The following is a 22,863-nucleotide window of genomic DNA, read 5'->3' as shown; positions in this document are numbered from 1 at the left end:
TGATGCGCTGTTTGAGTAGTGGTGTATTATCATCCATAGGTGTCAGTCACAGATATACATGTGATCAGTTCATCTTGGGCTTATTAATAAAAAAAAGTACAACATTTTTTCATTGGAGCTGTTAGTTTTTAGTTTAGAGCTGTTAGCTGTTTTTCTTGCAGATTTTGTCATAAATAGACCCTTAAGACCTTTGGGGTCTATTAATTAAATATTTGCTGAGTCATTTGCCCTGCAAATCTCTGTGAATGTTTGTTCGTGCGAATAGAGGCAAAAATGAATGTTCTTAGTACTGTATATTTTCTTTTCAAGTCGAATGTAAACTACAACATTATGGCCACTAGATGGAGCTGAGGAGCATAGGAAATAAATACCGATTTCCTAAATACTGATTTCCTATTCTTACTAAGATACAAGTCACATTTAGGCATTACCTGCCATCGAAATATGATTTTTGCTGCGGTACTCCCTAAGTGTTAACTACTTCTAAAGAGGTGCAGACATTGTAGCTTTCCTCATTAGGACACTGAAAGTGCAACAGGTGGCTATAATGAATCAGACCCTCCCCTTCAGGAATCAGTCTGGAAAGGACAGGGTGAAACAAACAGTTTTCTCATTAGAACAGAAAAAGGTAGGAATCTGCAACAAAGTTTGTTAAAAGGGGGTTATTGGCTTTTCTCGATAAAAGTGGAGTTACACTTTAAATTAGGCTTTCGTACATGTATGGAAGTCATGCTGCTGCCTTGCCTAGGGCAGCAGCAAAGTTAAATACGCCGCTGCATATAGGTGTAAGCAGGTCACTTCAGAATAAATCTGCCATGCGTCATATGCTGCACACTACATACTCTAACATTGTGTGTATGGCAATGTCCCCTTGGTTGTTTTCTGAAGATTTACAAAGCCCTTTCCTTATTTTGGACTTACTAACTGCTATTACATTAATAACTAAATGAGAAATGATACGAATGAAATATGAATTGAAGTTAACACTTTATTTTTTGATGTGTGTCTTGAAAGGAACCTAAATAACTATTTTAATCAATCTAATTAGGAGTCGTTGTGTAATACAGTTAATAGGATAATGCTGGGTGATACAACTGTAAGCTAAATAAAGAACCTTAATATAGCAAGTCCAAATAAATGAGAAAATATGTGTTTAATAACATAATTGTCTGGGTTAAAAATATGTTCCTGGTATTATGTAAAGACCAATGTAGCACTGTCATGCATGAAAGGTCATGTTCACAGCTAAGGAATGGCTCAAGCAGGCAAACAATCAGCAAGGTTTCTGTTTTCTCTATAAGTTAAAGTGTTATTAAACCCTAAAATATAAAAAGCAATTATAGCAGCTTATCAAGGCACTTACTTTGTCTGCAGGTTAGGGAAGCAGCTCTATGTGAACTGGAGCCAGTGGCAGTAAACAGCATAGCATGTGAGTCTTTGGGTACAGATTACAAACAAAACATGTCCTGGGCAATGTTTCACTGCTTCCCTAGAGTGCATCAAGTTACTAAGCAGTGAACGTTTACTACTTCTTTAAAGTAAAATGTACTCTTTCCAATATTTGGAGCCGGTGTTGAACACTGCAGCTGCCACATGCTGGCTCTATACTTCGAGAACTGAGCGATCACAAACTGCTGGCCATTTATCTCACAATCTTCTTTCTGCAAAGAACAGTGACTGTCAGTCACCCCTCCCCATAGGGATTCCCACCTCCCCTCTCTGTTCCTCCAGCACACATTGGAGGGACAGACTGGGGAGGGGGGCAAGCACAGCTGTCTCTGGATCTAGAGAGGCAGAGCCAACCGTCAATCAGGCAGTGGGGTGGATCTTGACAATATTGTTGTGGCGTGGCTCTCCGCTGTCAGCAGATAGCGGCAGTAGCCCACTAAATGCTGACTTTGGGTCACAGGAGTACATTAGCAAATGTACTCCTGTGACCCAAAACAGGACTAAAGCCCCAAAAAAAGGTTTGGCTTTAGTTCTCTTTTCTCCATCCACACTAAGGGCCGGTTCACACCACAAACAGTGTGTCCCAGAGTGGTCAGGCTCTGAAATGCATGGCCTTGCACTCCGGCCAGCTCCCTTCATGCAAGATTAAAATAAAAATGCTGCAAGATTTTTGCAGATCGCACTGGACTGGAACGCAGGCACTAATATGCCTTGCGTTCGGGTGCGGGTGATTGAACAGACTTCAGTGCACCGCCAGGCCCCTCCCACCCCTGAACCTAGGTAACCAGCCGGAGTGCGATACAGTGCGTTCCAGAGCCTGACCACTCTGGAACACAATGTTTGTGGTGTGAACAGGCCCTAAACAGCGTAAATGGACTAGTATCCATGCTGGCTATTGTATTCTGGCAGCCGGTGCCCATTGCTGTCAGTACACAGGAACAGCAATTGTTCAGCAGACTATTTTCCACCTGGCTCCTTCGACAAAAGTCTGTTGAATAGGTAGCTTTGATTGAGCTGGGAGGTGCTGACAGAGCCACATAGAGCTCTGATTTTGTTCTTCCCATGATACAGGACTGGTACAGAATAAAATCCAATAGGGTCTTGTTAAATATCCAGACAAACGTATTTATTTCTTGTTTTTAACCTTTTGTGCCTGTTATGGTAATGGCGTCATGACCTTCTAAATGAATGTTTTCCTCTTGCCATGGTACCAGGTGCCTCAAACATAGCTTTTGTTTTCATTCCTCTCAAAATGAAGTGTGCATGACTAATGCTTTTCTTTTTTTCTTAACGTGAGCAGGGTTTTACATGAAACCATCTCTGACTGGCGGTTCTAAATGGGAACAGCTAACATAGCAGGCTAGCTGTAATCAGCAACACTAGGCTGTGTGGGATTTCAGCAAATAGATTTGTGATCACTGACTTAATGGGGGGAATCTGCAGTCCTGTATTTTTATGAGTTGAAGATTAAAAAAAAGGGCAGTAGAGTAGTGCAGTGTATCTGTTATGTGTTGCTTTCCACGTAGTGACTATCCTCTGCTCTATTGCTTGCTTTATTACATAAATAATACATGAAATATAGGGGAATATTTATAAAAAGCAGTGGATTATAGGATTATACATGAATCCGGGTTGAAAGGACCCAATGACAGTGTATGATGAATGTGCAGTGCATGGAGTGTGTGGCAGTGGGAAAGCAGGAGCAAGTGCTGCATGTCCTCCCTACGAATCATACATCTGCAAAGGGAGTATGGGAAAGAGGCTGTATGTGGAATACATTCACTGCATTTCATATTACAAAGGTCTAGGTACCTCATACCTCGGTTCTCAAAGAACTGAAAGCTGTTCTATATGATAAATGCGTCTACAGAATGCATGTTATAACAACAGCAAAAGGGTTAATAGAGGGTGCTAGCGGTATAAAAACAAGCAAATGACTGGCAAGCTGGACATTTGCCACTCTATGAATATGCCCATTATTATATAGTGTGAGTTTTCTGATGACTATTAGCTTATAAATTTGTTTATTCAAATCATAAGGTTTAAGCTAAAGTAAGCCAAAAGGTTATTTGAGATATTTCAAATTCTGATAAAATCACTTACAATGGGTGCTGCTCCTTGATGATTAAAAGTTTTAGCTTCCTGCAGAATCAGCTGGTCCTTTGAGCACTGGCACTGATATCCTGTTTTAGGGTGGCTCCTTTCCCTTGCAGGGCCACCCTTGTGTGTGCTAGTAAGCTGTGTGTGTCTCCACAAACACACACACAGCAAGGCAGGGCATTTCCCTCCTACCTGTTCCTATCCCTTCCCTTCTCCATGCTCGTAGATGGACAGCTGCTGGAGACTGCTCTGTCTTGTGATATTGTATTGGACAGGAAGTTAAGGGCAGCAGAGTTGATCGAGTTCGAGCCAGCTGTTCTGAAACATGATGACTGTAAGTCCCTGTGCAGATATTTGAATAAATACATTGCTTGGCAATGTACATTTATTTGATCTGGATTCATTATTAAAAAAAAAAAAAATAGAGTTTAATACTATTTTAATTTTGAACAATGTTGCTGCATCCACTTCCTGGAGCCCAGTCTTGTTTTCTCATAGCTCATACTGTATAGAGCACATTCGCCAGCTACCTTAGACCTTTGTGATCTTTTTATCAATTAGGTTAGTTTTAGGTCTTCCAATTTAATATTTCAAATTTTTTTTAAATATCAATTTTATCACATTCAGGTGATAGCGACCCCAAGATGGCGAAGATCCATGTGCACAATATATGCAGTAATCCAAAGCAACCAATAAAAATGATTCTATAAAAAAAAAAAAATAGAGTTTAATACTATTTTAATTTTGAACAATGTTGCTGCATACAATTCCTGGAGCCCAGTCTTGTTTTCTCATAGCTCATACTGTATAGAGCACATTCGCCAGCTACCTTAGACCTTTGTGATCTTTTTATCAATTAGGTTAGTTTTAGGTCTTCCAATTTAATATTTCAAATTTTTTTTAAATATCAATTTTATCACATTCAGGTGATAGCGACCCCAAGATGGCGAAGATCCATGTGCACAATATATGCAGTAATCCAAAGCAACCAATAAAAATGATTCTAGTACTGGTCTGAATTAGGTGAAGACTATTAGGTTAATGCACTTTGTTGCTTGCACTGTTCAATGAAAAGTTTAATAATGTGCTAAATAGCTTAAGTAAAAATATTGAAATAAATTAAATAAATATATTGCTTATAAATATTTTTCTCTGTGTTTGTTCTAGGCAAAGTTGCAATACTGAGAGAAGATCTTCAGAAGTACAACAACAGGGAAACCTGGTTCCAAGTTCAACACGTGGATGCTGATTCAGAAGTACAGGTCAGCTTACAACCATCACACAGTAAATTTAAAAAAAAAGTATTTGGCCTAATGCACTTGGGTTACTACACTGGCTCCTTAGGTGTTGGTGCCTATCCAGTCTTCATATAAAGAAGATCAGTGTTTCACAGTGCTGGTGCTTTGATATGGTCATGAAACTCCTTAATTACCAATTGCAATCTTACATTTAAAGTGTATTTAAATCCAAAAATTAGAATATATTTCAGTTTACCAGTCCTTAGATATGATGGCTGCCTTAGTTTTCTTTTTTTCAACTTTTTTTTCTCTTTATTTTCACCTGATGATCCTGCAAGTAACGCACATCCTGTCCTAGGGTAGGAACGCTCACTTACTGTACTGTATCTATAGGAAAGCAGCGTTGTCATCCTAGAAAAAGAAGTATGTTAGGCTACAAAATACCTCCCTTTTCTTATGGGGGAGGTTTTCTGTAGTCCACAAAGAGAACTAGGTAGAGCTGATAAAATTGCAGCACAGACAGGGTGTACAGGAAACTACAAGCTCAATGGATTTCTGGCAGGATAAGTATTTATTGAAAAGACATAATAAAATGCTTCCAGTGAGTTATTCACCAAACCAAAAGACTGCACATAAGAGAAGTTCTTTATTCGGGTTTAAATACCATTTAAAGGAATAACCCACCACACCTCTTATTCTGTGTGGCTTATAATCAATCAACAATGATCAGTGTTCATCTTGGTTATAAAGACAGTCATATTCAATGAACAAGCTCACAGCAAGAGTTGTTAACACTCATGATACTGTGCAAGGTTGTAAATGGATTTCGAAAGACTTGGACCGCTATCAGTTCACAGTGAGACAGACACTTTATTATTTTAATCAGTATGAATTCAGCCAGTAATCTCCAAGTTATTTTCCAGTTTTTGCTTTTCTGTTACTAATGCCTAAGGACTCATGCACACACGCGCCTTTTGGCATGCAATGTAAAATTGCGGATGTATTTTGGCACTGGGGATACATAGCTGCTGGGTACAGCCTTCCATATTGTGTGGGTGTTTACAGCCCTACTTGTATGAATGTGTATCCATAAAACTGTACGCCCCTGGACAAAGACAGTCTATTTCTAGGGTATTATGGGTTTACATGTGTGGGTTTACAGCAAAATCAATGTAAACCTACGTACAGCTATTCTTTACTATGGACAGCTGTACATAGCAGCTATGTATCCCCAGTGTGGTAATATACCCTCAGGTTTGCATTGTAAGCTAAAAAGCACCATGTGCATGATCCCTTAAATCTTTCCCTGAGTCATAAAGTGAACAAGTTTAAAGAAATGTACTAAAGCCCTTTACTTGCCAAATATTTATAAAAGCTTCAAAATATTAATTATTCAGGTTATAAACTACCAGTCTGTCCCATTGGTAGCCTCCATCTTGCCTCTTGCACAGCACAGAGATGGTGGAGCCAAGCTGTCAATTACAGCTAACCGTTCAAAGCCACCTTCCTGTGACAGACATGTGCCATTGCCCTCTGCAATACAGTAGACTGAGGTCAGAAACTAGGGGGAATGGTCAGAGAAAGAGATAAGAGTGTAGCTGTTAACATTTGGCAAAAAAATTAAATCTGCACATTTAGATTTTGCTTAGAATGCACTTTTGTGGAAAAAGAAAGCGCATTTGAAAGAGCAAATTATAAAGGCTACCATATTTTAATAATAGGGAATGGTGATGTCCAATTTAATTTACAACACTTGTCAGGTTTGTATTGCTGTCTATTGTTTTAACTAATTTAAGGTTTATGTAAAGCTAAATGCCCCCCCTTCCCGCCATGTATCCTGGGTTCCAGTGCACCTCTTTTATTATAACCACCTGGTCAGTCTTAATGTAATAAGAAAAGCTGCAGCTTCATCATAATTTTACACATGCAAGATCAATGATGCCTTAATGTGGCTTCTGGGAAAGCAGTGAGCCAACCTCATGAGCAGGGCACTGGATTTTCTGGAAAGATCTGTAAACAAATAGAATGTTGTTGTCATGCTTACAACAAACAGAAATAGGATTATATCTTGTAGGATGTGAAATTCACAGCTGGTTTCAGTCTAAAATGCAAAGGTAACTAGTAATGCTAAGTTACAAATGGTTTCTGTAGCATTATCTTCTGTTATGTATATTTATAACTAAAGCAGAGTTTCCCCTTCAACTTATATATTATCTTATCTTACTAAATTTATACTTAAAGCGTATCTAAACCCAAAAACTAAAATGGAATATATTGCAGCTTACTAGTCCATAGATGTACAGACATTTTTTCCCCTTTATTTCCACAACGTGATTCTGAGAATAACACACTTCCTGTCCCTCAATGTCTGTTCTCTTTTCATCTCCATTCATTAGGGACATGGGACTAGTAGTTTACATAATAAAGGCTTTTGTGCATTCCTCTAAGGAGTGACAAGGACACAACATTTTCGCAAGATCAACAGGTATCTTCTGTACTGGCTGAAAAGTTTTATAGCCTGAAAAAGGAAACCCAATGCAGTCCCCAAATCCAAGCACCGATTAGCTGCAACATACTACATTTTTGTTTTTGGCTTTAGATATGCTTTTAAATATAGTGTTGTGATGCGACGATCAGCCTTTTTTAGCCATCTGTTGTCTACCTGAGCATTCTGGGTAATGCAGATCAGCAACAGCTGCTGTGATGAAAATTAATCAGGTACAGAAAAATCTGAGCATGCATTAAAAGTTGCAGGATGTTAAGAATCTGGAGTACAGGAAAAGGGTAATGTATGGGAAAAGGGTAATGTATGGGAAAAGGGTAATGTGGAAAATGTCAATCCTGCTGTTATATATGCATGTGAAGTTTGACTACTATCACTGGCTTCTAAAAGACTGTATTCTACAGTAAATTGCATGATACGCTGCTGTTTTTACTTCTAGGGAAAACTATTGAAAGGCAGTTCAGTGTTCCTAGATGGTAAATCCCTCCCATTCATTGAAAAAGATACTACACGTATCTCCGTTGTAATAGCTATAGTCCTGATGGGCAAAGAAGGGCTTTTTTTTTAATAGGGAAAATATATTTGAATCTGACCCACTGGTATATGCGAGCTGACCGTTCCATGATACTTGTAATTATGCAGGGGGTAAAGAATAGCTTTTGTTTTGTTTTGCTTGTAGGAACCCTTGTTCCTTCCTGAGCTGACTTCTCTTTAATGTTGCAGCCAATATTGATAAGAGCTGAGTAATGAAGAACCGCGTGGTGTCTGCTTTTTTCATCAGACTTTCAGTTATGGCCGTTGTTGCCTGGAAGCGTGCCAGTTTCACTTCACACTCCCTAACCCCTTTTGCAAGTTCGGTTGCTTGGATGATTATGAAAAAAAAAAGAAAAAGATAATTCATTTGAACATGAAAATATACACCATGGATTTACTTTCACTACATTCTAGAAATATTTGAGCAGTAATGGGTAGACCCCTGGTGCCCTACCTGTGGCCCTTTGACATTGATTGTGTGTCCCTCAGGGGCTGCTCAGGGGGTTACGTTTGGGATGACCATCAGGGATGGGAGCCGTACAATTGGTGTATAATGTAGTCTGTGTTTTGGTGCTTACTTAAAGTGTATTTCCACTTTCGCAAGCCGAATTGGGATTACACCTATTTTATAGTTGTTACACGTTCCCATTCACACAGATCAGTGTGAAAGGGCTGAGAAAAACCTGCAATCAGCCATCTTGCCTGGTTTTACAAAACACCTAACAGGTAAGACATTTTTCAGTATGCTGTGTGAATGGGAACACATAACGAACGTATAGAGCGGTTTTCTCAAATTTGACTGCAAAAGCGGAAATACACTTTAAGCCAGTGAAGGTTAAATATTCTTTATACAATCCTACGTTTTCTGTTCTCCCCCATCCCTTTTCTTTGTTTTTTTTCCCTCTCTGATCTTTAATAATAGATTGCTTATATAAATATCAAATGCAGCACAAGTGATTTTTAAAGGGGATGTGGGGAGTAAAAATGAGGAAGTATTATAGTGTATCTAAACCCAAAAACAAAAATGTAATAAATGGCAGCTTAGCAATCCGTAGATGTGGTGGCTTCATTCATTTTCACTTTTCAAGAAGCAAATTAAGAGCAAATACAGAAAATACGTGTTGATCTTTCCAGAAATGCAGTGTCCTTGTCACTTTCTGTGAGCCTAAAAGAAAGCACAAAAAGTCTTGTTTTTTATTGTGTAAATATGGGCAATCCACCATGTAATGAAAATGAACAAAGGCAGAGATGTCTAAAGTCCATCCTGTGTGACAGTCATGGCACCCTCCATTGATACAGTGGATAAAACATTGTTGGCATGAAAGTACAGGAAATGTGTTTGTTTACGTGATTACCGGTTGAAAATAACGATAAAACAGCCTGATAAATTAAAACTGAAGCCAGCACATCTAAGGACTGGTTTAGATACATTTTAATAAAAGGGGCCAGTCATAGAGGTGACCTCTTTCAGTCTCATGTAACCTCTCCCCAGTCTAATAGTGTCTTTCTAATGTGACCCTGTCAGCACAGGGTCACCTATAAGGCCTCATTCACACACAACACAAGAGCAAAAATGCGCGTATATACGAACGTATGTGCGTATATGCGTGCACTATTTGCATTCCCAGAATGCATCGTTCCTAATAGAAATTTTAATGAACTGGATGCATATACGTGCGTATATATGCGCAAACATGCGTATGCGTGTAAAATATGCAGAAATATGCTGCCCGGACGCATCTCTGTTCCATTCTGTTTTTGGGCATTTTTACGCTACGCAAATATATGGCTCCATACATGGCTATGTGTATGGAGCCATTTATTTGCATATGTTGCATATGGTACAATACACACATACGCACGTATATGCGCGGCAGTGTGAATGAGGCCTAAAAGAAGGCCAGCCCTGTAAAAAATGTTCATGAATATTTACAGTTCTTTGAACGCCCCTTTACTGCTCTCCAGTCTCTGGTGACTTTCTCTAGCATTGCATTACCTGAATATTATGTACCGCCCTTTGGTGATGTCAGGGGCATGCAGAAATTAGTCACCTGCACACCAAAGTCCAATTCGTACTTCTATCTTTATTTGACGTCAGATAAACATGGCAGCACAAATGAATGCAACATTTCAGAACCCTCTGCGGTCCCTTCATCAGGCAAATCAAAGTGATTGGACAGCACACACAGCTCTCTAGCACACACAAATGTGGCTCCATAGGGGCTTGCAAGGGAAAGGAGCCACCCTAAAAACGGATATCAGGGACAGAGCTCAGGGGACCAGCTGATTCTGGAGCAAATCAAAATATTTTAACATAAAGAAGCAGCATCCATTGTAAGTGATTTAATCAGCATTTGAAATAGCTTAAAAACATTTTGACTTTAATTTCACTTTAATGTAACAGCTACCAGCATCAAGAGCTAAAGTAACTGACCCTGAGATTTTGGGAGACTCCTCAAACCCCAGAATGTATAGTCAAACCCTCCTACCATCTACCTGTGCTGTTGCTATTTACATACATTTTATTGAAAAGGTTACACTTCTTTGTTAGTTTTATATTACAGACTGTATACAGAAATTAGTCTGTGTCCTCACATCATACATTAGTACCAAGTTTTGTTTGCTTTTAACAACCAATCAGGTGTTATCTTCGAGGTTCTATCTATCCCTGGAAACAGGAATGAGCATGTGACGATTGTTAACATCTCTCCATGTCAAATGTCAGGTGCAGTGTTAATTATCTGTAACAAATGATACATCTGTTTGTATGTAAGTTAAATAATCTATAATAAGCGTGTGAAAATACCGTCAAGGCTCACAGCTGTGCCAGTGCCTAAAATAAACGTGCTCCATGAACGGCTATGTAACGTAAAAAGGGAAAAATGTACAGTGCATAAAGTGTCATGATGTAATCAGCTGCAACTGTGCTAAATACTGCCAGCCATGGAAAGACCGTTACACTCTGTCTCCGATGTATGATTCCATCTAGTTACACCCTTCATTTGTATAATCATATCCTCATCACTCTCTACTTTTACAAACTATATATTGTCTTCGCTGACTAACTGGCTACAGTTAAGCAATTTTAGAACTTTGTATACAGGACCTCAGTGTTCTTCAGCCGATGCGTGGTTGAGACTATAAATCTTAATGCATTTTTTTAAATACATTTGCCAAAATTGTTTTATTTTCATATTACCCAATTTTTAAGGGGTTTCTGTGAGTTTACCAAAAATAGATTTCCAGTGAAAACCTCAGATGGAATGGTTGTTGTACTCTTTACAGTATACTTTATACACCATGGGTCTTTTTAATAGAAGCTAGAGTTGATTTAGATTTGTTAAAGTGATATGAAAGTTCAAAGGTTTTTAAGCTATTTCAAAAGCTGAGTAAATCGCATACAATGGATGCTGCTTCTTAATATTGAACAGTTTTAAGTTTCCTGCAGAATCAGCTGATCCTCTGAGCACTGGTCCTGAGACTCCTAATGCTCTCTGAAACCCAACAACATCAGCATAAGTGGATTGTAGGAGTTGTAAATCTTTCTAGTAGCACATACCTCTTGTTCATATTTATATATGCCACATTGGCTTATTGCCTATTTTATACTCCCAGATCCTGCAGAAACAGCTGGTCCTCTGGTCCCGAGACTCCTGATGCTCTATGAAACCCAGTATCATCAGCAGAAGTGGATTGTAGGAGTTGTAAATCTTTTTAGTAGCACATACCTCTTGTTCATATTTCTCTACACCACATTGGCTGATTGCCTATTTTATACTGCCAGATCCTGCAGAAACTGGTCCTCTGTGCTCTGGCCCTGATATCCTGTTTTCGGGTGGCTCCTTTCTCTTGCAGGATGCTATGGAGCCAAACTTGTGTGTGTTAGTAAGCTGTGTCTCCACAAGTACACAGGCACAGCAGAGCAAGCTAGTCCCCTTCTTCCTGCTCCTCCCTCCTCAAATCTAGTACACGGACAAGTGCTGGAGACTGCGCTGTCCCTTGTGATCTTGTACTGGACAGGAAGTTCAAGGAAGCTGACATAAGAGAGTTGGAGCTAGCTGTTAGAAAACATGATGACTGTAAATGCTTGGGCAAAAATTAAAAAAAAAAATACTTTGCTGGGCATGATTTCTTTAATCTGCATTTATTATTTAAAAAGTTTGAGAGTTTAATACTACTTTAACTTTACCAGGCAATAGGGCAATCAGTAAGATAAGGTAATCACTTTCATTTTCTACCCTACAATGGAAAAATAAGGAGATGATAAGGACATTTTTGCATCCAGAACTGAGTTAAAGTAACATTAAACCCTCAGATTTTTTAACATAAACCAATACTGTGATGTGTGCCTTACTGTAATCCATGGTAGTTTCCCTTCTCTTTGCTGCTCTTCCTTTTAAATCTGTATCTCTTCTCATGCTTGGGGAGAACTTCCCTTTCAGCTGAGTGCCTCTTCCTGTAGTGCTGGCTCAGGTTGTGAACCTACACACAGACACCATGTATCCATTTCAGAGGCAAGGCAGTCTGCTGCAAAACAGAAGTTCTGCCCAGCATGAGAAGAGATACAGATTTAAAAGGAAGAGCAGCAAAGAGAAGGGAAACAACCATGGATTACAGTAAGGCACACATTACAGTATTGTTTTATGTTACAAAATCTGAGGGTTTAATGTCACTTTAAGGAATGCCCCTACACATAACCTAATAGTAGAACTCAGGTCTGAATGAAAATTGTTCAAGTGATTAGAGATGTCCCAGGTGTTCCTTGTGCCATTATATATTTCTTTGGTGTGCCAATGAAGCTTGGTGATACCATAGAAAGTTGCTGTCTAGTTCCACCAAGCTGTGACGGATCTTTGTGTCTAATAGAGTATTATAAGATGAGTTACAAAATTGGGGTACCACATCCAATTTAATACATATATTATAAGAACAAATAACGGACTTTAGGTTTGTAAAATCAGAAAAAGTTTTATTCACATATCTTTTAGCATAAAATCAAAGGGTATATAGATAAGTATAGGTGGCTCATTTCAAACTGTTTTGTGTCTCATTTCTATTCCTCTATTACACCTTTTACATCTGCTATACAATAGATGTAATACATTACATAAACCCCAATTTCAGGTACAGTTATCATATTTCAGTTGTGGTGTCATATGATAAGTTTAGCAATACATGTTTTATCGATAATACCGCTTTTTCAGGAGCTCATGAAACTTTAGTAGAGTGGTGTAAGTGCATTGGAGCCACAACTGTATAGCTACATTCCAGAGTCGAGCGTGGGCACAGTATCTCAGGGCATCCCCCACTGTTCTGTAAAACCACTATGCAAAGAGAATGTTGTTCATAGTCATCTTAGTTGCCCATTAGATATGTCACCAACCAGTCCAAAAGTGAATCATGATCTATTTTAACAAAGGGGAAAAAAAGAAATATAGTGATCCACCACAGGTGTGCGCCAGGGGCTGACTGGCAACTTTTAGCCCAGGGGGCAAGTACAATCCAGAGGCCCATGGTGCAGCAACTTGGACCCCCTCCCGCTCTGCCTCTTCCCTGCCTTCTCCCCGCCCTGTCTGCCACTTTTGCCATCCATGTAACAGTAGTGAATGGTCGGCTGATGTGAGGACTCCTAGTAAGTTCATGAAAGGGGTGATTGGCTGGGGGATGGTGCTCTCCTCCCACTGGGCTCCCTATATGGTTCTGGCCTTTCTCCGCTCCATGTCTGGTACTTGGGCACTCTCACCCACTGTAGACCGCCGCTGGCTGTCCATGCTTCTGGGCTGTGAGCTGTGGGAGGAGAGTGGGAGGTTAGTGGGAGGGGCCAGACAGTGTCAGTGTTTTATAATTTTTTTCTATCCTATACATTTTCTCGACTGTGTCACTTCCAGTGGGGCCGAGTCATCCAAATCAGCTGTTTTCATGACCGCCTTTCTTCATGGCATGTGCACCTGGAAGAGACGCAATGTTTTTAAAGGCAGCACAGAGGCCCGGGGGGCAAATGCCACCCTGCCCCCGGCCCAGTCCGCCCCTGGTGTGTGCCAATGCAATATTCACCATAATGACGCGCCAAACAAAGATCTCTTGTAATGTGATGAAATAGCGTCCCAAGGTGAGGCAGGAGAGCTGACCTCCTGCCCACCAACCTGTGATGGCCAATTCACCACTGTCAGATCCTTGGGGGAAAAAAAAGCCTGTGCTAAGTGAAATACGTTGGCTACCATTGCTAACCTCCTCCTGAAATACTAGTTGCCTAATACTAGTCACTAATCCATTCTAACTTCACTTGATTCTTAGTTGCTGCATGTGACTTAGACATGTTGGGGGTCCTTAAATCATCTTGACAGCCAAGTTTCAGATAGCAGTTACAGATGAGGATCAGAATGGATTGGTGGAAAGACTTTATCCAGAGGATTGTTTGTACTCTGAGTTCCAATGTAGTGTTGATTTTTGCTTCCAGATATTGTCTGGCATTCCCATTTATGTGAAGCTCCTGTTGCTTTAGTGTATAAATGAATGCATATAGTTTCTTGGAGGATTTGGAACCAGGAAAATACATTTATACTTTCTTTTAAGGGTTTTGAGGCACCAGGAAATGAGTAATGCATTTACTTATGACTCCTTGTCAGCTTTAGTAGAATCTTTGAGTGAGTGTCCATTTATTGTTAGGCCCATCTGTGTTTGCTCAGGAAAGCCAGTGCTTTGGTGCCTGGGATATATGAGACATCAGAACAGTACTATGCTGATATCGGATGCTGATTTAATATTACTGTGTGTAATAATTGTACTTGTGTAAAAATGCATGGTTGACAATAATTTCTAGGATCACCTTGCTGCTAAGGATTTATTTTAGCAAATATAATGCACAGTGCCAATCCTGGCAGACCTTAGTGAACTGGAGTCTTTACCATGACATGTTCATTAAAAACATTTACATCCACACTCTCAAATTGTGGGATCGATATATCGCTCGCCTGGGCATCTCCTCTTATCTGGGCCCGATGACTCCGCTCTTTGGCAACCAGGCCTTCCCCCCAGCGTTGGCTGAGTCCATGCTGGGCCGCTGGGATAGAGCCACCCACCGGCGCCTGGCCTCTGCCCTGAGGGCCCAACACATAGACTCGGTTACGTATTCTGGCTTGTCCCGGGGAACTTGGCTGGCAGAGGGGCAATTTCGCTCCTTTGTCACCTCCTTTCCCACGACAGACTGCTTGTCTGCAGACCCCACAGCCTTCGACTCTCTACTGTTGGCCACCTCGCCTCCGGCACACTCGGTATCCCTCATTTATTCCATCCTTTCTACTATGGCCTCCCCTACTCTCCCAGCCTACACGACGGCGTGGGAATGAGAGCTGGGGGTTTCCGTAACAGAGGCAGAATGGGAGCAATCGTTTGTGCTTACATACTCCCTCTCAATTGCCAGTAGAGCCCAAGAGAAAAACTTAAAAATCCTAACCAGATGGTACAGGTGCCCGGCAGTCCTCCACCGTATCTACCCGGCTACTTCTAATGTATGTTGGCGCTGTAATGAATCTCCGGGTCACATGACACACATCTGGTGGAGCTGTCCTATGCTTCAGGAGTTCTGGCGGGGGATTTTGGGGTTCTACCTCAAAGTGACGGGTACTGCAATAGCTAAAAACCCTAAGATACTGCTGCTCTCGATGCTTCCTGGTTCCCTGAAAGCGGCGAAGAGAGGCCTCCTGCGACACTTTCTCACAGCTGCTAGGGCGGTCATCCCACGACACTGGCGAACACAGGTAGTTCCCACTCTGGTTCAGTGGGCCGTGGAGATGGACCGAATAGCCGACCTGGAGGGCCGCTTGGCGGAGGAGCGTGGAACTGGCCCTGGATATGTGCACGTCTGACCTGTCTGGATCTTATTCGGGGAATCTGCTGCCTTTACGGAGGCTGTCTCCGCTTGATTCACTGGCGTACTGAGGTATCCCTTTCCCCCCCCCCCCCTTTTCTTTTGCCTTTTTTTTTTCTCTCTCTCTTTTTATTCTTCATGCTTCTCCTTTGACTAATCTACTCACCTCATCCTGCTGCTTCCCATCTCCCACTCCTTTTCTCCCGCTGGGGGTTCTAACCAGGCTAATCGGTGCTTCCGTTCGCACCCAAGCCCAATGTCCTGATATCCTCTAGCCTCATTTACAGACTCTCATTATGATGGAAGATTGCATATGTGGTCCTACATTGGTATCCCTAGAGCTCTTAGACCGGGAACATGTGTTTCATACTTTGATAGCAGACTTAATGCATACTGTACAACTATTACCGATTTTTTTGTGTGGATGTTACCTATGTAAGCATGTCTATTGTGATCTGTAATGAAAATTGAAACACTCAAATAAAAACAGATTAAACCAAAAACATTTACATAATTCTGGTGATTTAAAATTAAATTTCATAATTATAAGACCATTTCTGCCCCCTCCAAAAATAGATGGAACAAAACAAATTTAAACAAGTACAATTCCAAACTACCAGAGTCAAGTTAATGAATCTTGTAACGTAGTATGTAAGGTTGAATAAAGACTAGGGTCCATCTAGTTCAACCTATGTATGTAGGTGTGTGTGTGTGTCTGCATTTATTAACACTTCCCATATCCCTGTAGATTCTGCGAAAGAAGAAACTCATCCAGAAGTTTCTTACATTTATGAATGTTATCAGCAGATACCACCGCCTGTGGGAGGGAATTTGAAACTTTCAATACTCTCACAGTGAAATACCCCCTACGAAGACTGAACCCTCTCTCTTTTAACCTCATGTTGTGACCCTGGGTTTCTCAATACAGTTTTCGGATTAAACAGTTTGTTTCTAATATTGTAGTCCCCATTGATGATTTTGAAGAGTGCAATAAGGTCCCCTCTTAATCGCCTCTTTTCTAAGGTGAAGAAGTTTAGATTTTGAATGCGCTCTTCATAACTCAGTCATTCTATCCCTTTAATTAATTTTGTAGCCTTTCTCTGAACTCTCTCCAGTTCCAGGATGTCCCTCCTGAGAGTTGGCGACCAGAACTGTACCGCTTCCTCAACATGGGGCCAAACCAATGATTTAGGAAGTGGCAATTGCGACAATTCCTCTTTTAATACAGACCAGTATCTTGTTAGCTTTACTGGCTGCTGCTTGGCATTGCTTACTACTGCCAAATCTGCAGTCTAAAGGACCTCCAGGTCTCTTTCCATGTCTGACTTCCCTAAAGTAGCACCCCCCAAATAGTAGTTTGCGTACATGATCTTTGCTCCCATGTGCATAGCCTTACATTTTTCAACATTAAATCGCATTTGCCATCTTGTATTCCATGCTGCAATTTTGCTAAGGTCCTGTTGTAGTGCGAATATCTCTTGTGTGGAATTTACTGCTCTGCATAGTTTAGTATAATCCCCAAAAACTAAAACTGAGGTATTTAGTCCAATCTCTTTGTCGTGGATGAATAAGATGAACTGTCCTAAGAAGGTAGGGGATTTTGGAAGATCTGATTTACTTATACATTTTAATCAATGGTGAATATATGCAGGCGTTTTACTAGTATTTCTAAAGGGTAGATGCAAAATCACCAGCACTTGCGAACGTGTTTACTCTTTCAGTTTATTGAACTCATGTCACATGCCTCATACAAGCCAACATTTTGGGTTCATGTAGGGTCCCTTCTTCAGGGATATAGTGACGGCTCGCTTAATGGTGTGATATGAAGTACTGGTGTCCTAAACAGGGGCAACACAGTAACTCCCTCTATAGGGAGGTCATCTTCCAGGGTGCTAGCCTGGGTGCCAGAATAACCATGTGTAGATATTTCAAATGACCTGCGCTCCATATACAGCGTCATCGACCTTTGTCTTATGGTGGTGATTACAGGGATGGCGCTGTGTGAAACCAAATGTTAGATGAAAAATCACCAGCACTCATGAACATGTTTACACGTTCAGTTTATTAAACTTATGTCACATGACAACGTTTCGGGCCCACATACGGTCCCTTCTTCAGGGCAACATAGTGACTGGTATTTCTCTGAACACACGGATGAAGAGAAGGATGATACTTAAGACTTCAGGTCCAAAAGCAAACCAGGGCCCTACAGAATTTTTCTAATAATGACAGCTACAATACATACAAATGCCCTACATATATGAGAAAAACATTGAGTGTACAATCCTCTTTTAACTACCATGTAATACTTCCTTTTGTACAATGGGGGTGGGGGGTTGTTCTTATGTCAGGGTCAGAACTGGGTTCACAAGTTCATTAGTGGCTAGCTCTGTGAAATAAAATGAAAATGAATACAGAACTTCAAAGTGTATGTAAATCTTAACACTGAACTTCTTTTATTTTCTCCCTTTTGGTCTGTTAAATATGCAATTGTATCATCCCAGACAATATTATCAGCCTTGTGGTATCTTTGCCCCTGATAGGTAGATTTCCTCTCTCTGTTTGTCCTGTGACCATTGACCCCATGCTGAAAGTGAGGCAAAATCTAAAATATTTAATTTGTCAACAGAAAAGAAAGACAAAATCTTCCAAAGGGGAAACGTGTTCCAGTGACAATGTCTCAAAGAAGATTTCCCTTAATTGGAGAGATTTCCTCTCCCTTTCTGTTGTGTCTAAAGGCAAAAACTGAAGGAAAAAAACTTTCCAGTGGGACACAGCAAAAAAAACACCAAAAAACTGACAGGGATTTGAACCATTCTATACTCTATACTAAATACTGTATAATTAGATATACTTTAAGCGGTAATAGAGAAAAAAGGTTTAGTAAACCATAATTCACTTCTGAAAATGTGATTTCTGACAAGTAAGAATGCCCTAACTCTGTTGCATTAAAATAGTCTTGTTGAATTAATAAGGCATAACGCATGATTAACATTTCAGACTTCCAGATTGTATGTTTGCCTGTATACATTACATTCAGCACTTAATTCTGTATATTTCAGGGAAAGGTTCACCTGGAACTAAGGCTGAGCGAAGTCATTACTGACACTGGTGTCATCTGCCATAAGCTTGCAGCACGGTAAGAAACGCCGCACTGTTATCTTTAAGTGATTATCAATATTTAAAGGATACATGTTTTTTTCTTATTGGGGTGCAAAGAGTATTAAAAAGTATATACAATTTTGTAATTAAAAATTTGCACATTGCGCAACCCTAAAAACCATTACCACTCCCCATGAATTTTATTTTTCGAAATACTTAAAAAGCAGTTTCTTGCTTATCCTTAATTTTTTTTAAAGTTACACATAAAGAATACATTTTTTTTTTAAAGTCCCCACCTATACATACACGCATGCAAACATGCGTCGGGTGCGCATACCTGCAAAGACGACGATTGCGCCCATTACGCCACACCTGTTACATATCGCCGTGAACCTCGCAGTGAGTGCAATAATTCTAGGGCCATCAATCACTGATAACGCTAAACTGATGAGCGGTAAAAGCTTTTAAAGCGTCACCTATGGTCAATTTTGGGTATGGTGTTTATTTGCGATTTCGCAAGTGCGCACAATTTTTGGTGTCTATTTACCCGACGTGACCGCGTCTTTTATTTTTTACCAAAATATTGGGTGGTAATAAATGTTTTCTAACATAATGTAAAAAAAACTTTTTTTCCCCCAAAATTTTCTGAAATATAGTAAAAAATAAAACCCCCAGTGGTGATTAAATACCACTAAAAGAAAGCTCTATCTGTCCTCAAAAAATGGTATAAAATTCATTTCAGTACAGCATTGCATGACGGAATAAATGTCAAAGTACCGCAGGGCTGAATACTGAAAAATGGCCTGGCCTGGAAGGGGGTCTAAACACCTGGTCTTCAAGCAGTTAAAATAGGCCCAGCCGCCCTAAACAACATATAGCAATCAATCGGCCGCCCGCTAGCGGGGTCCAGGGAGAGATCGTCATTCTGCCGTCTGTGTGTCAGTGAAGACACACAGGCTGTTCGGAAGCTTGGCAGCTTCTGTGTTTGGCCTGCGCGGCTGCGCCCTTTCATCTTAGGGCCCATGCCGAGGTAAACCAAATGCCAGGCCTCCTTTAGCAGTGTAACGCCAGTGCCTCCCACTTTGGGTGCACGCCAGCACAGGCTCTTGTAGGGCGGCCAATAAGAAGAGAGCTGGCATATGAAGTGATGTCATCTCCCTGCATCTCCCAAAGCTGCACGCCGCTGTAGAGAGGTAAGACAGGGCAGTCTACATGCCCATTCATTGTAATAAATAACAAATACTTGAGCTGTTGAAAGTAATAACAAATCATGCTAGTTCATGTTCCATGCTAAGAGAATGAATTGTATTTGAACATGAAATGAACATGAAATGAATATTTATCATGTCATTGCTAACTAAGGCTTGTATCCCCATAGTGGGGAAAATAGATGAGCACATGTCCATCTATTGGACATGTGCTCATCTATTTGATGAGCACATGTCCAGACCAGAACACTGTATAGTGTGGCACAGCTAAATCCAATTCTGCATAACTGGCTTTATATTATTATGATTTTTTTTAATAATATAAAGCCAGGTGTGCAGAATTGGATATAGCTGTGCCACACTATACAGTGTTCTGGTCTGGACATGTGCTCATCAAATAGATGAGCACATGTCCAGACTCCAGAACACTGTATAGTGTGGCACAGCTAAATCCAATTCTGCATAACTGGCTTTATATTATTATGATTTTTTTTATCCTAATATATACCCTCTAAGTAAAGGCTTATTCACACCGGAGCAGCAGCTGCGGGAACGCACAGCAATTGCTCACTAACGTTCCCCCTTTGTTCTGGGTCAGGAGGGGGCGTGGCGGTGCGGCACCACAGCCACACACCCCTCCCTGTTTTTCAAACTATGATCCGGCCCCCAGCAATGTCTGAGGGATAGTAAACTGGCCGCATGTTTAAAAAGTTTGAGGACCCCTGGTATACATCATATATGTATGCAACCCCATTTTCAAAAAAGTTGGGACCCTGTAAAATCTACATAAAAACAGAATGCAAATATTTACACATCTCATAAACCAGTATTTTATTCACAATGGAAAATAAAAAACATATCCAATGTTTAAACTAAAAAAAATTACCATTTTAGGAAAAAAATAAGAACATTTGGATTATTTGCACGAGTACGAGTACTCATGCAAATACTCTGTATCGCCGCCGATACAGATGCTTGTATCGGTATCGGAGCATCCCTAATATATACCCTCTAAGTAAAGGCTTATTCACACCGGAGCAGCAGCTGCGGGAACGCACAGCAATTGCTCACTAACGTTCCCCCTTTGTTCTGGGTCAGGAGGGGGCGTGGCGGTGCGGCACCACAGCCACACACCCCTCCCTGTTTTTCAAACTATGATCCGGCCCCCAGCAATGTCTGAGGGATAGTAAACTGGCCGCATGTTTAAAAAGTTTGAGGACCCCTGGTATACATCATATATGTATGCAACCCCATTTTCAAAAAAGTTGGGACCCTGTAAAATCTACATAAAAACAGAATGCAAATATTTACACATCTCATAAACCAGTATTTTATTCACAATGGAAAATAAAAAACATATCCAATGTTTAAACTAAAAAAAATTACCATTTTAGGAAAAAAATAAGAACATTTGGAAGTACATTTTCTCAGTTTAAACATTGGATATGTTTTCTATTTTCTATTGTCAATAAAATACGGGTTTATAAGATTTGCAAATCATTGAATTCTGTTTTTATGTAGATTTTACACAGCGCCCCAACCTTTTTGGAATTTGGATTGTATATTGGGATCAGAATATTAGTCTATCCCATAATGAAATGAAAATTTGTCCAAGCTAGGAGCAGTTTTTATACCCATTGTAGTGCTTTTTCTATGCAAAAAATATTTTTGTCCATGTAAAATAATTATTGTGTCAGACATTATAGAATATAGTGTATTTGTAATCCCTCTATTAAGGAAAAAAAATAATTAAATCCATTAAAAAAATCAAAAACTCATCCCATCTCCCCATTTCCTAATCCTTAGGTCACTTTCAGGCTTATCGCTGTCCATGCAACAGATTTGATCTCATCTTTATGTTACATGTACATTCACATGGGTTGTGGTGCCCTGAACTGCAGGTGCATTGGTTGATACCATATTGGCGTATGTACACAGGCGTTCTTTACAAACGCAGCTTTTTCTGTTTCAACATTTCTGCATATGTTTGAATGGAGAATGCAACTTTTGACAAAAATGTGCTGTGCTTGATCTGCTTTGCCTGTAGTTCACACATCTCAATTAACATGCTGTGTCCAGAGAAACGCAGTGCAATGCAAAGCAGCCTTTGAATTACTGTCACGTGTACTGCTGCATTAAAATCAATAACAATTTACAGACCTGCGTGTGATGTGCACAAAATGCATGTCAAACACAGGAAAACAATGCCCATTGACTAAAGCCCTAAATGTTTTTGGGGTGCTATGAATGGATCACAATATAACTCATATTCAGTAAGTTGACATGCACTGCAGTAATCCATCCTAAAATGCACAGTACCAGTACATATTGTTAAATGTAACCTAGAACTTCCACTTTGTCGAATCCAATCAGGGAAGGAGCTGGCGAGAGAGCTTCTTAAAAAGCAGAATTACAGAAGAGCACTAGTTTATCCAATATGAAGGTATCATGTTTTTTTTTGACAGGTTTTTAATCCCGCCTTCATAAATAATAATAGAAGATAGCTAAAATAGTCTATTGTGAATGTCTCTGGACAAATCTGGGGTTGTATATGATGCCCTCTCTATTTATTAAGTTGACTATGGCAGTTTTAACTGATCATTCTTGTTTAAAGAGACCCTGTCACCAAGTTAAAACATTGCAGGTGAAATCACATAAACAGTACCTTACAGGTACATAACATGCATAAGATACAGTTGTTAATTGTTCATATAATCTTTTGGGAAGGTTGTTGTTGAAATGTATGGTCTGGCTACAGGGTCTCTTAAAGCCCCCACACTCGTCTTCCCTAATCTCCAGCTTATGTCCTTGCGTATAATGCAGGGCTACAGGCCGTGCATTGTACTTCATGACATCACTGGG

At 40.2% G+C, this 22,863-nt stretch overlaps 1 protein-coding gene across 1 annotated transcript in view; it reads left to right on the top strand.

The window, feature by feature from the left end:
- RASA3 (RAS p21 protein activator 3) overlaps positions 1-22,863 on the top strand; it is a 187,907-nt gene that overhangs the window by 95,478 nt on the left and 69,566 nt on the right. The window contains exons 4-5 of the mRNA XM_018563032.1: positions 4,717-4,811; positions 18,754-18,830. Coding sequence (XP_018418534.1) covers positions 4,717-4,811; positions 18,754-18,830 — 172 coding nt within the window. The remainder of the gene's footprint in view (positions 1-4,716; positions 4,812-18,753; positions 18,831-22,863) is intronic.

The sequence above is a fragment of the Nanorana parkeri genome, unplaced genomic scaffold (genome assembly GCF_000935625.1).
Source record: "Nanorana parkeri isolate BGI_ZX_2015 unplaced genomic scaffold, ASM93562v1 scaffold21, whole genome shotgun sequence".
Taxonomy (NCBI): domain Eukaryota; kingdom Metazoa; phylum Chordata; class Amphibia; order Anura; family Dicroglossidae; genus Nanorana; species Nanorana parkeri.
Note: the sequence above shows the minus strand (reverse complement) of the source record. Positions and strands in the feature narration are given on the sequence as shown.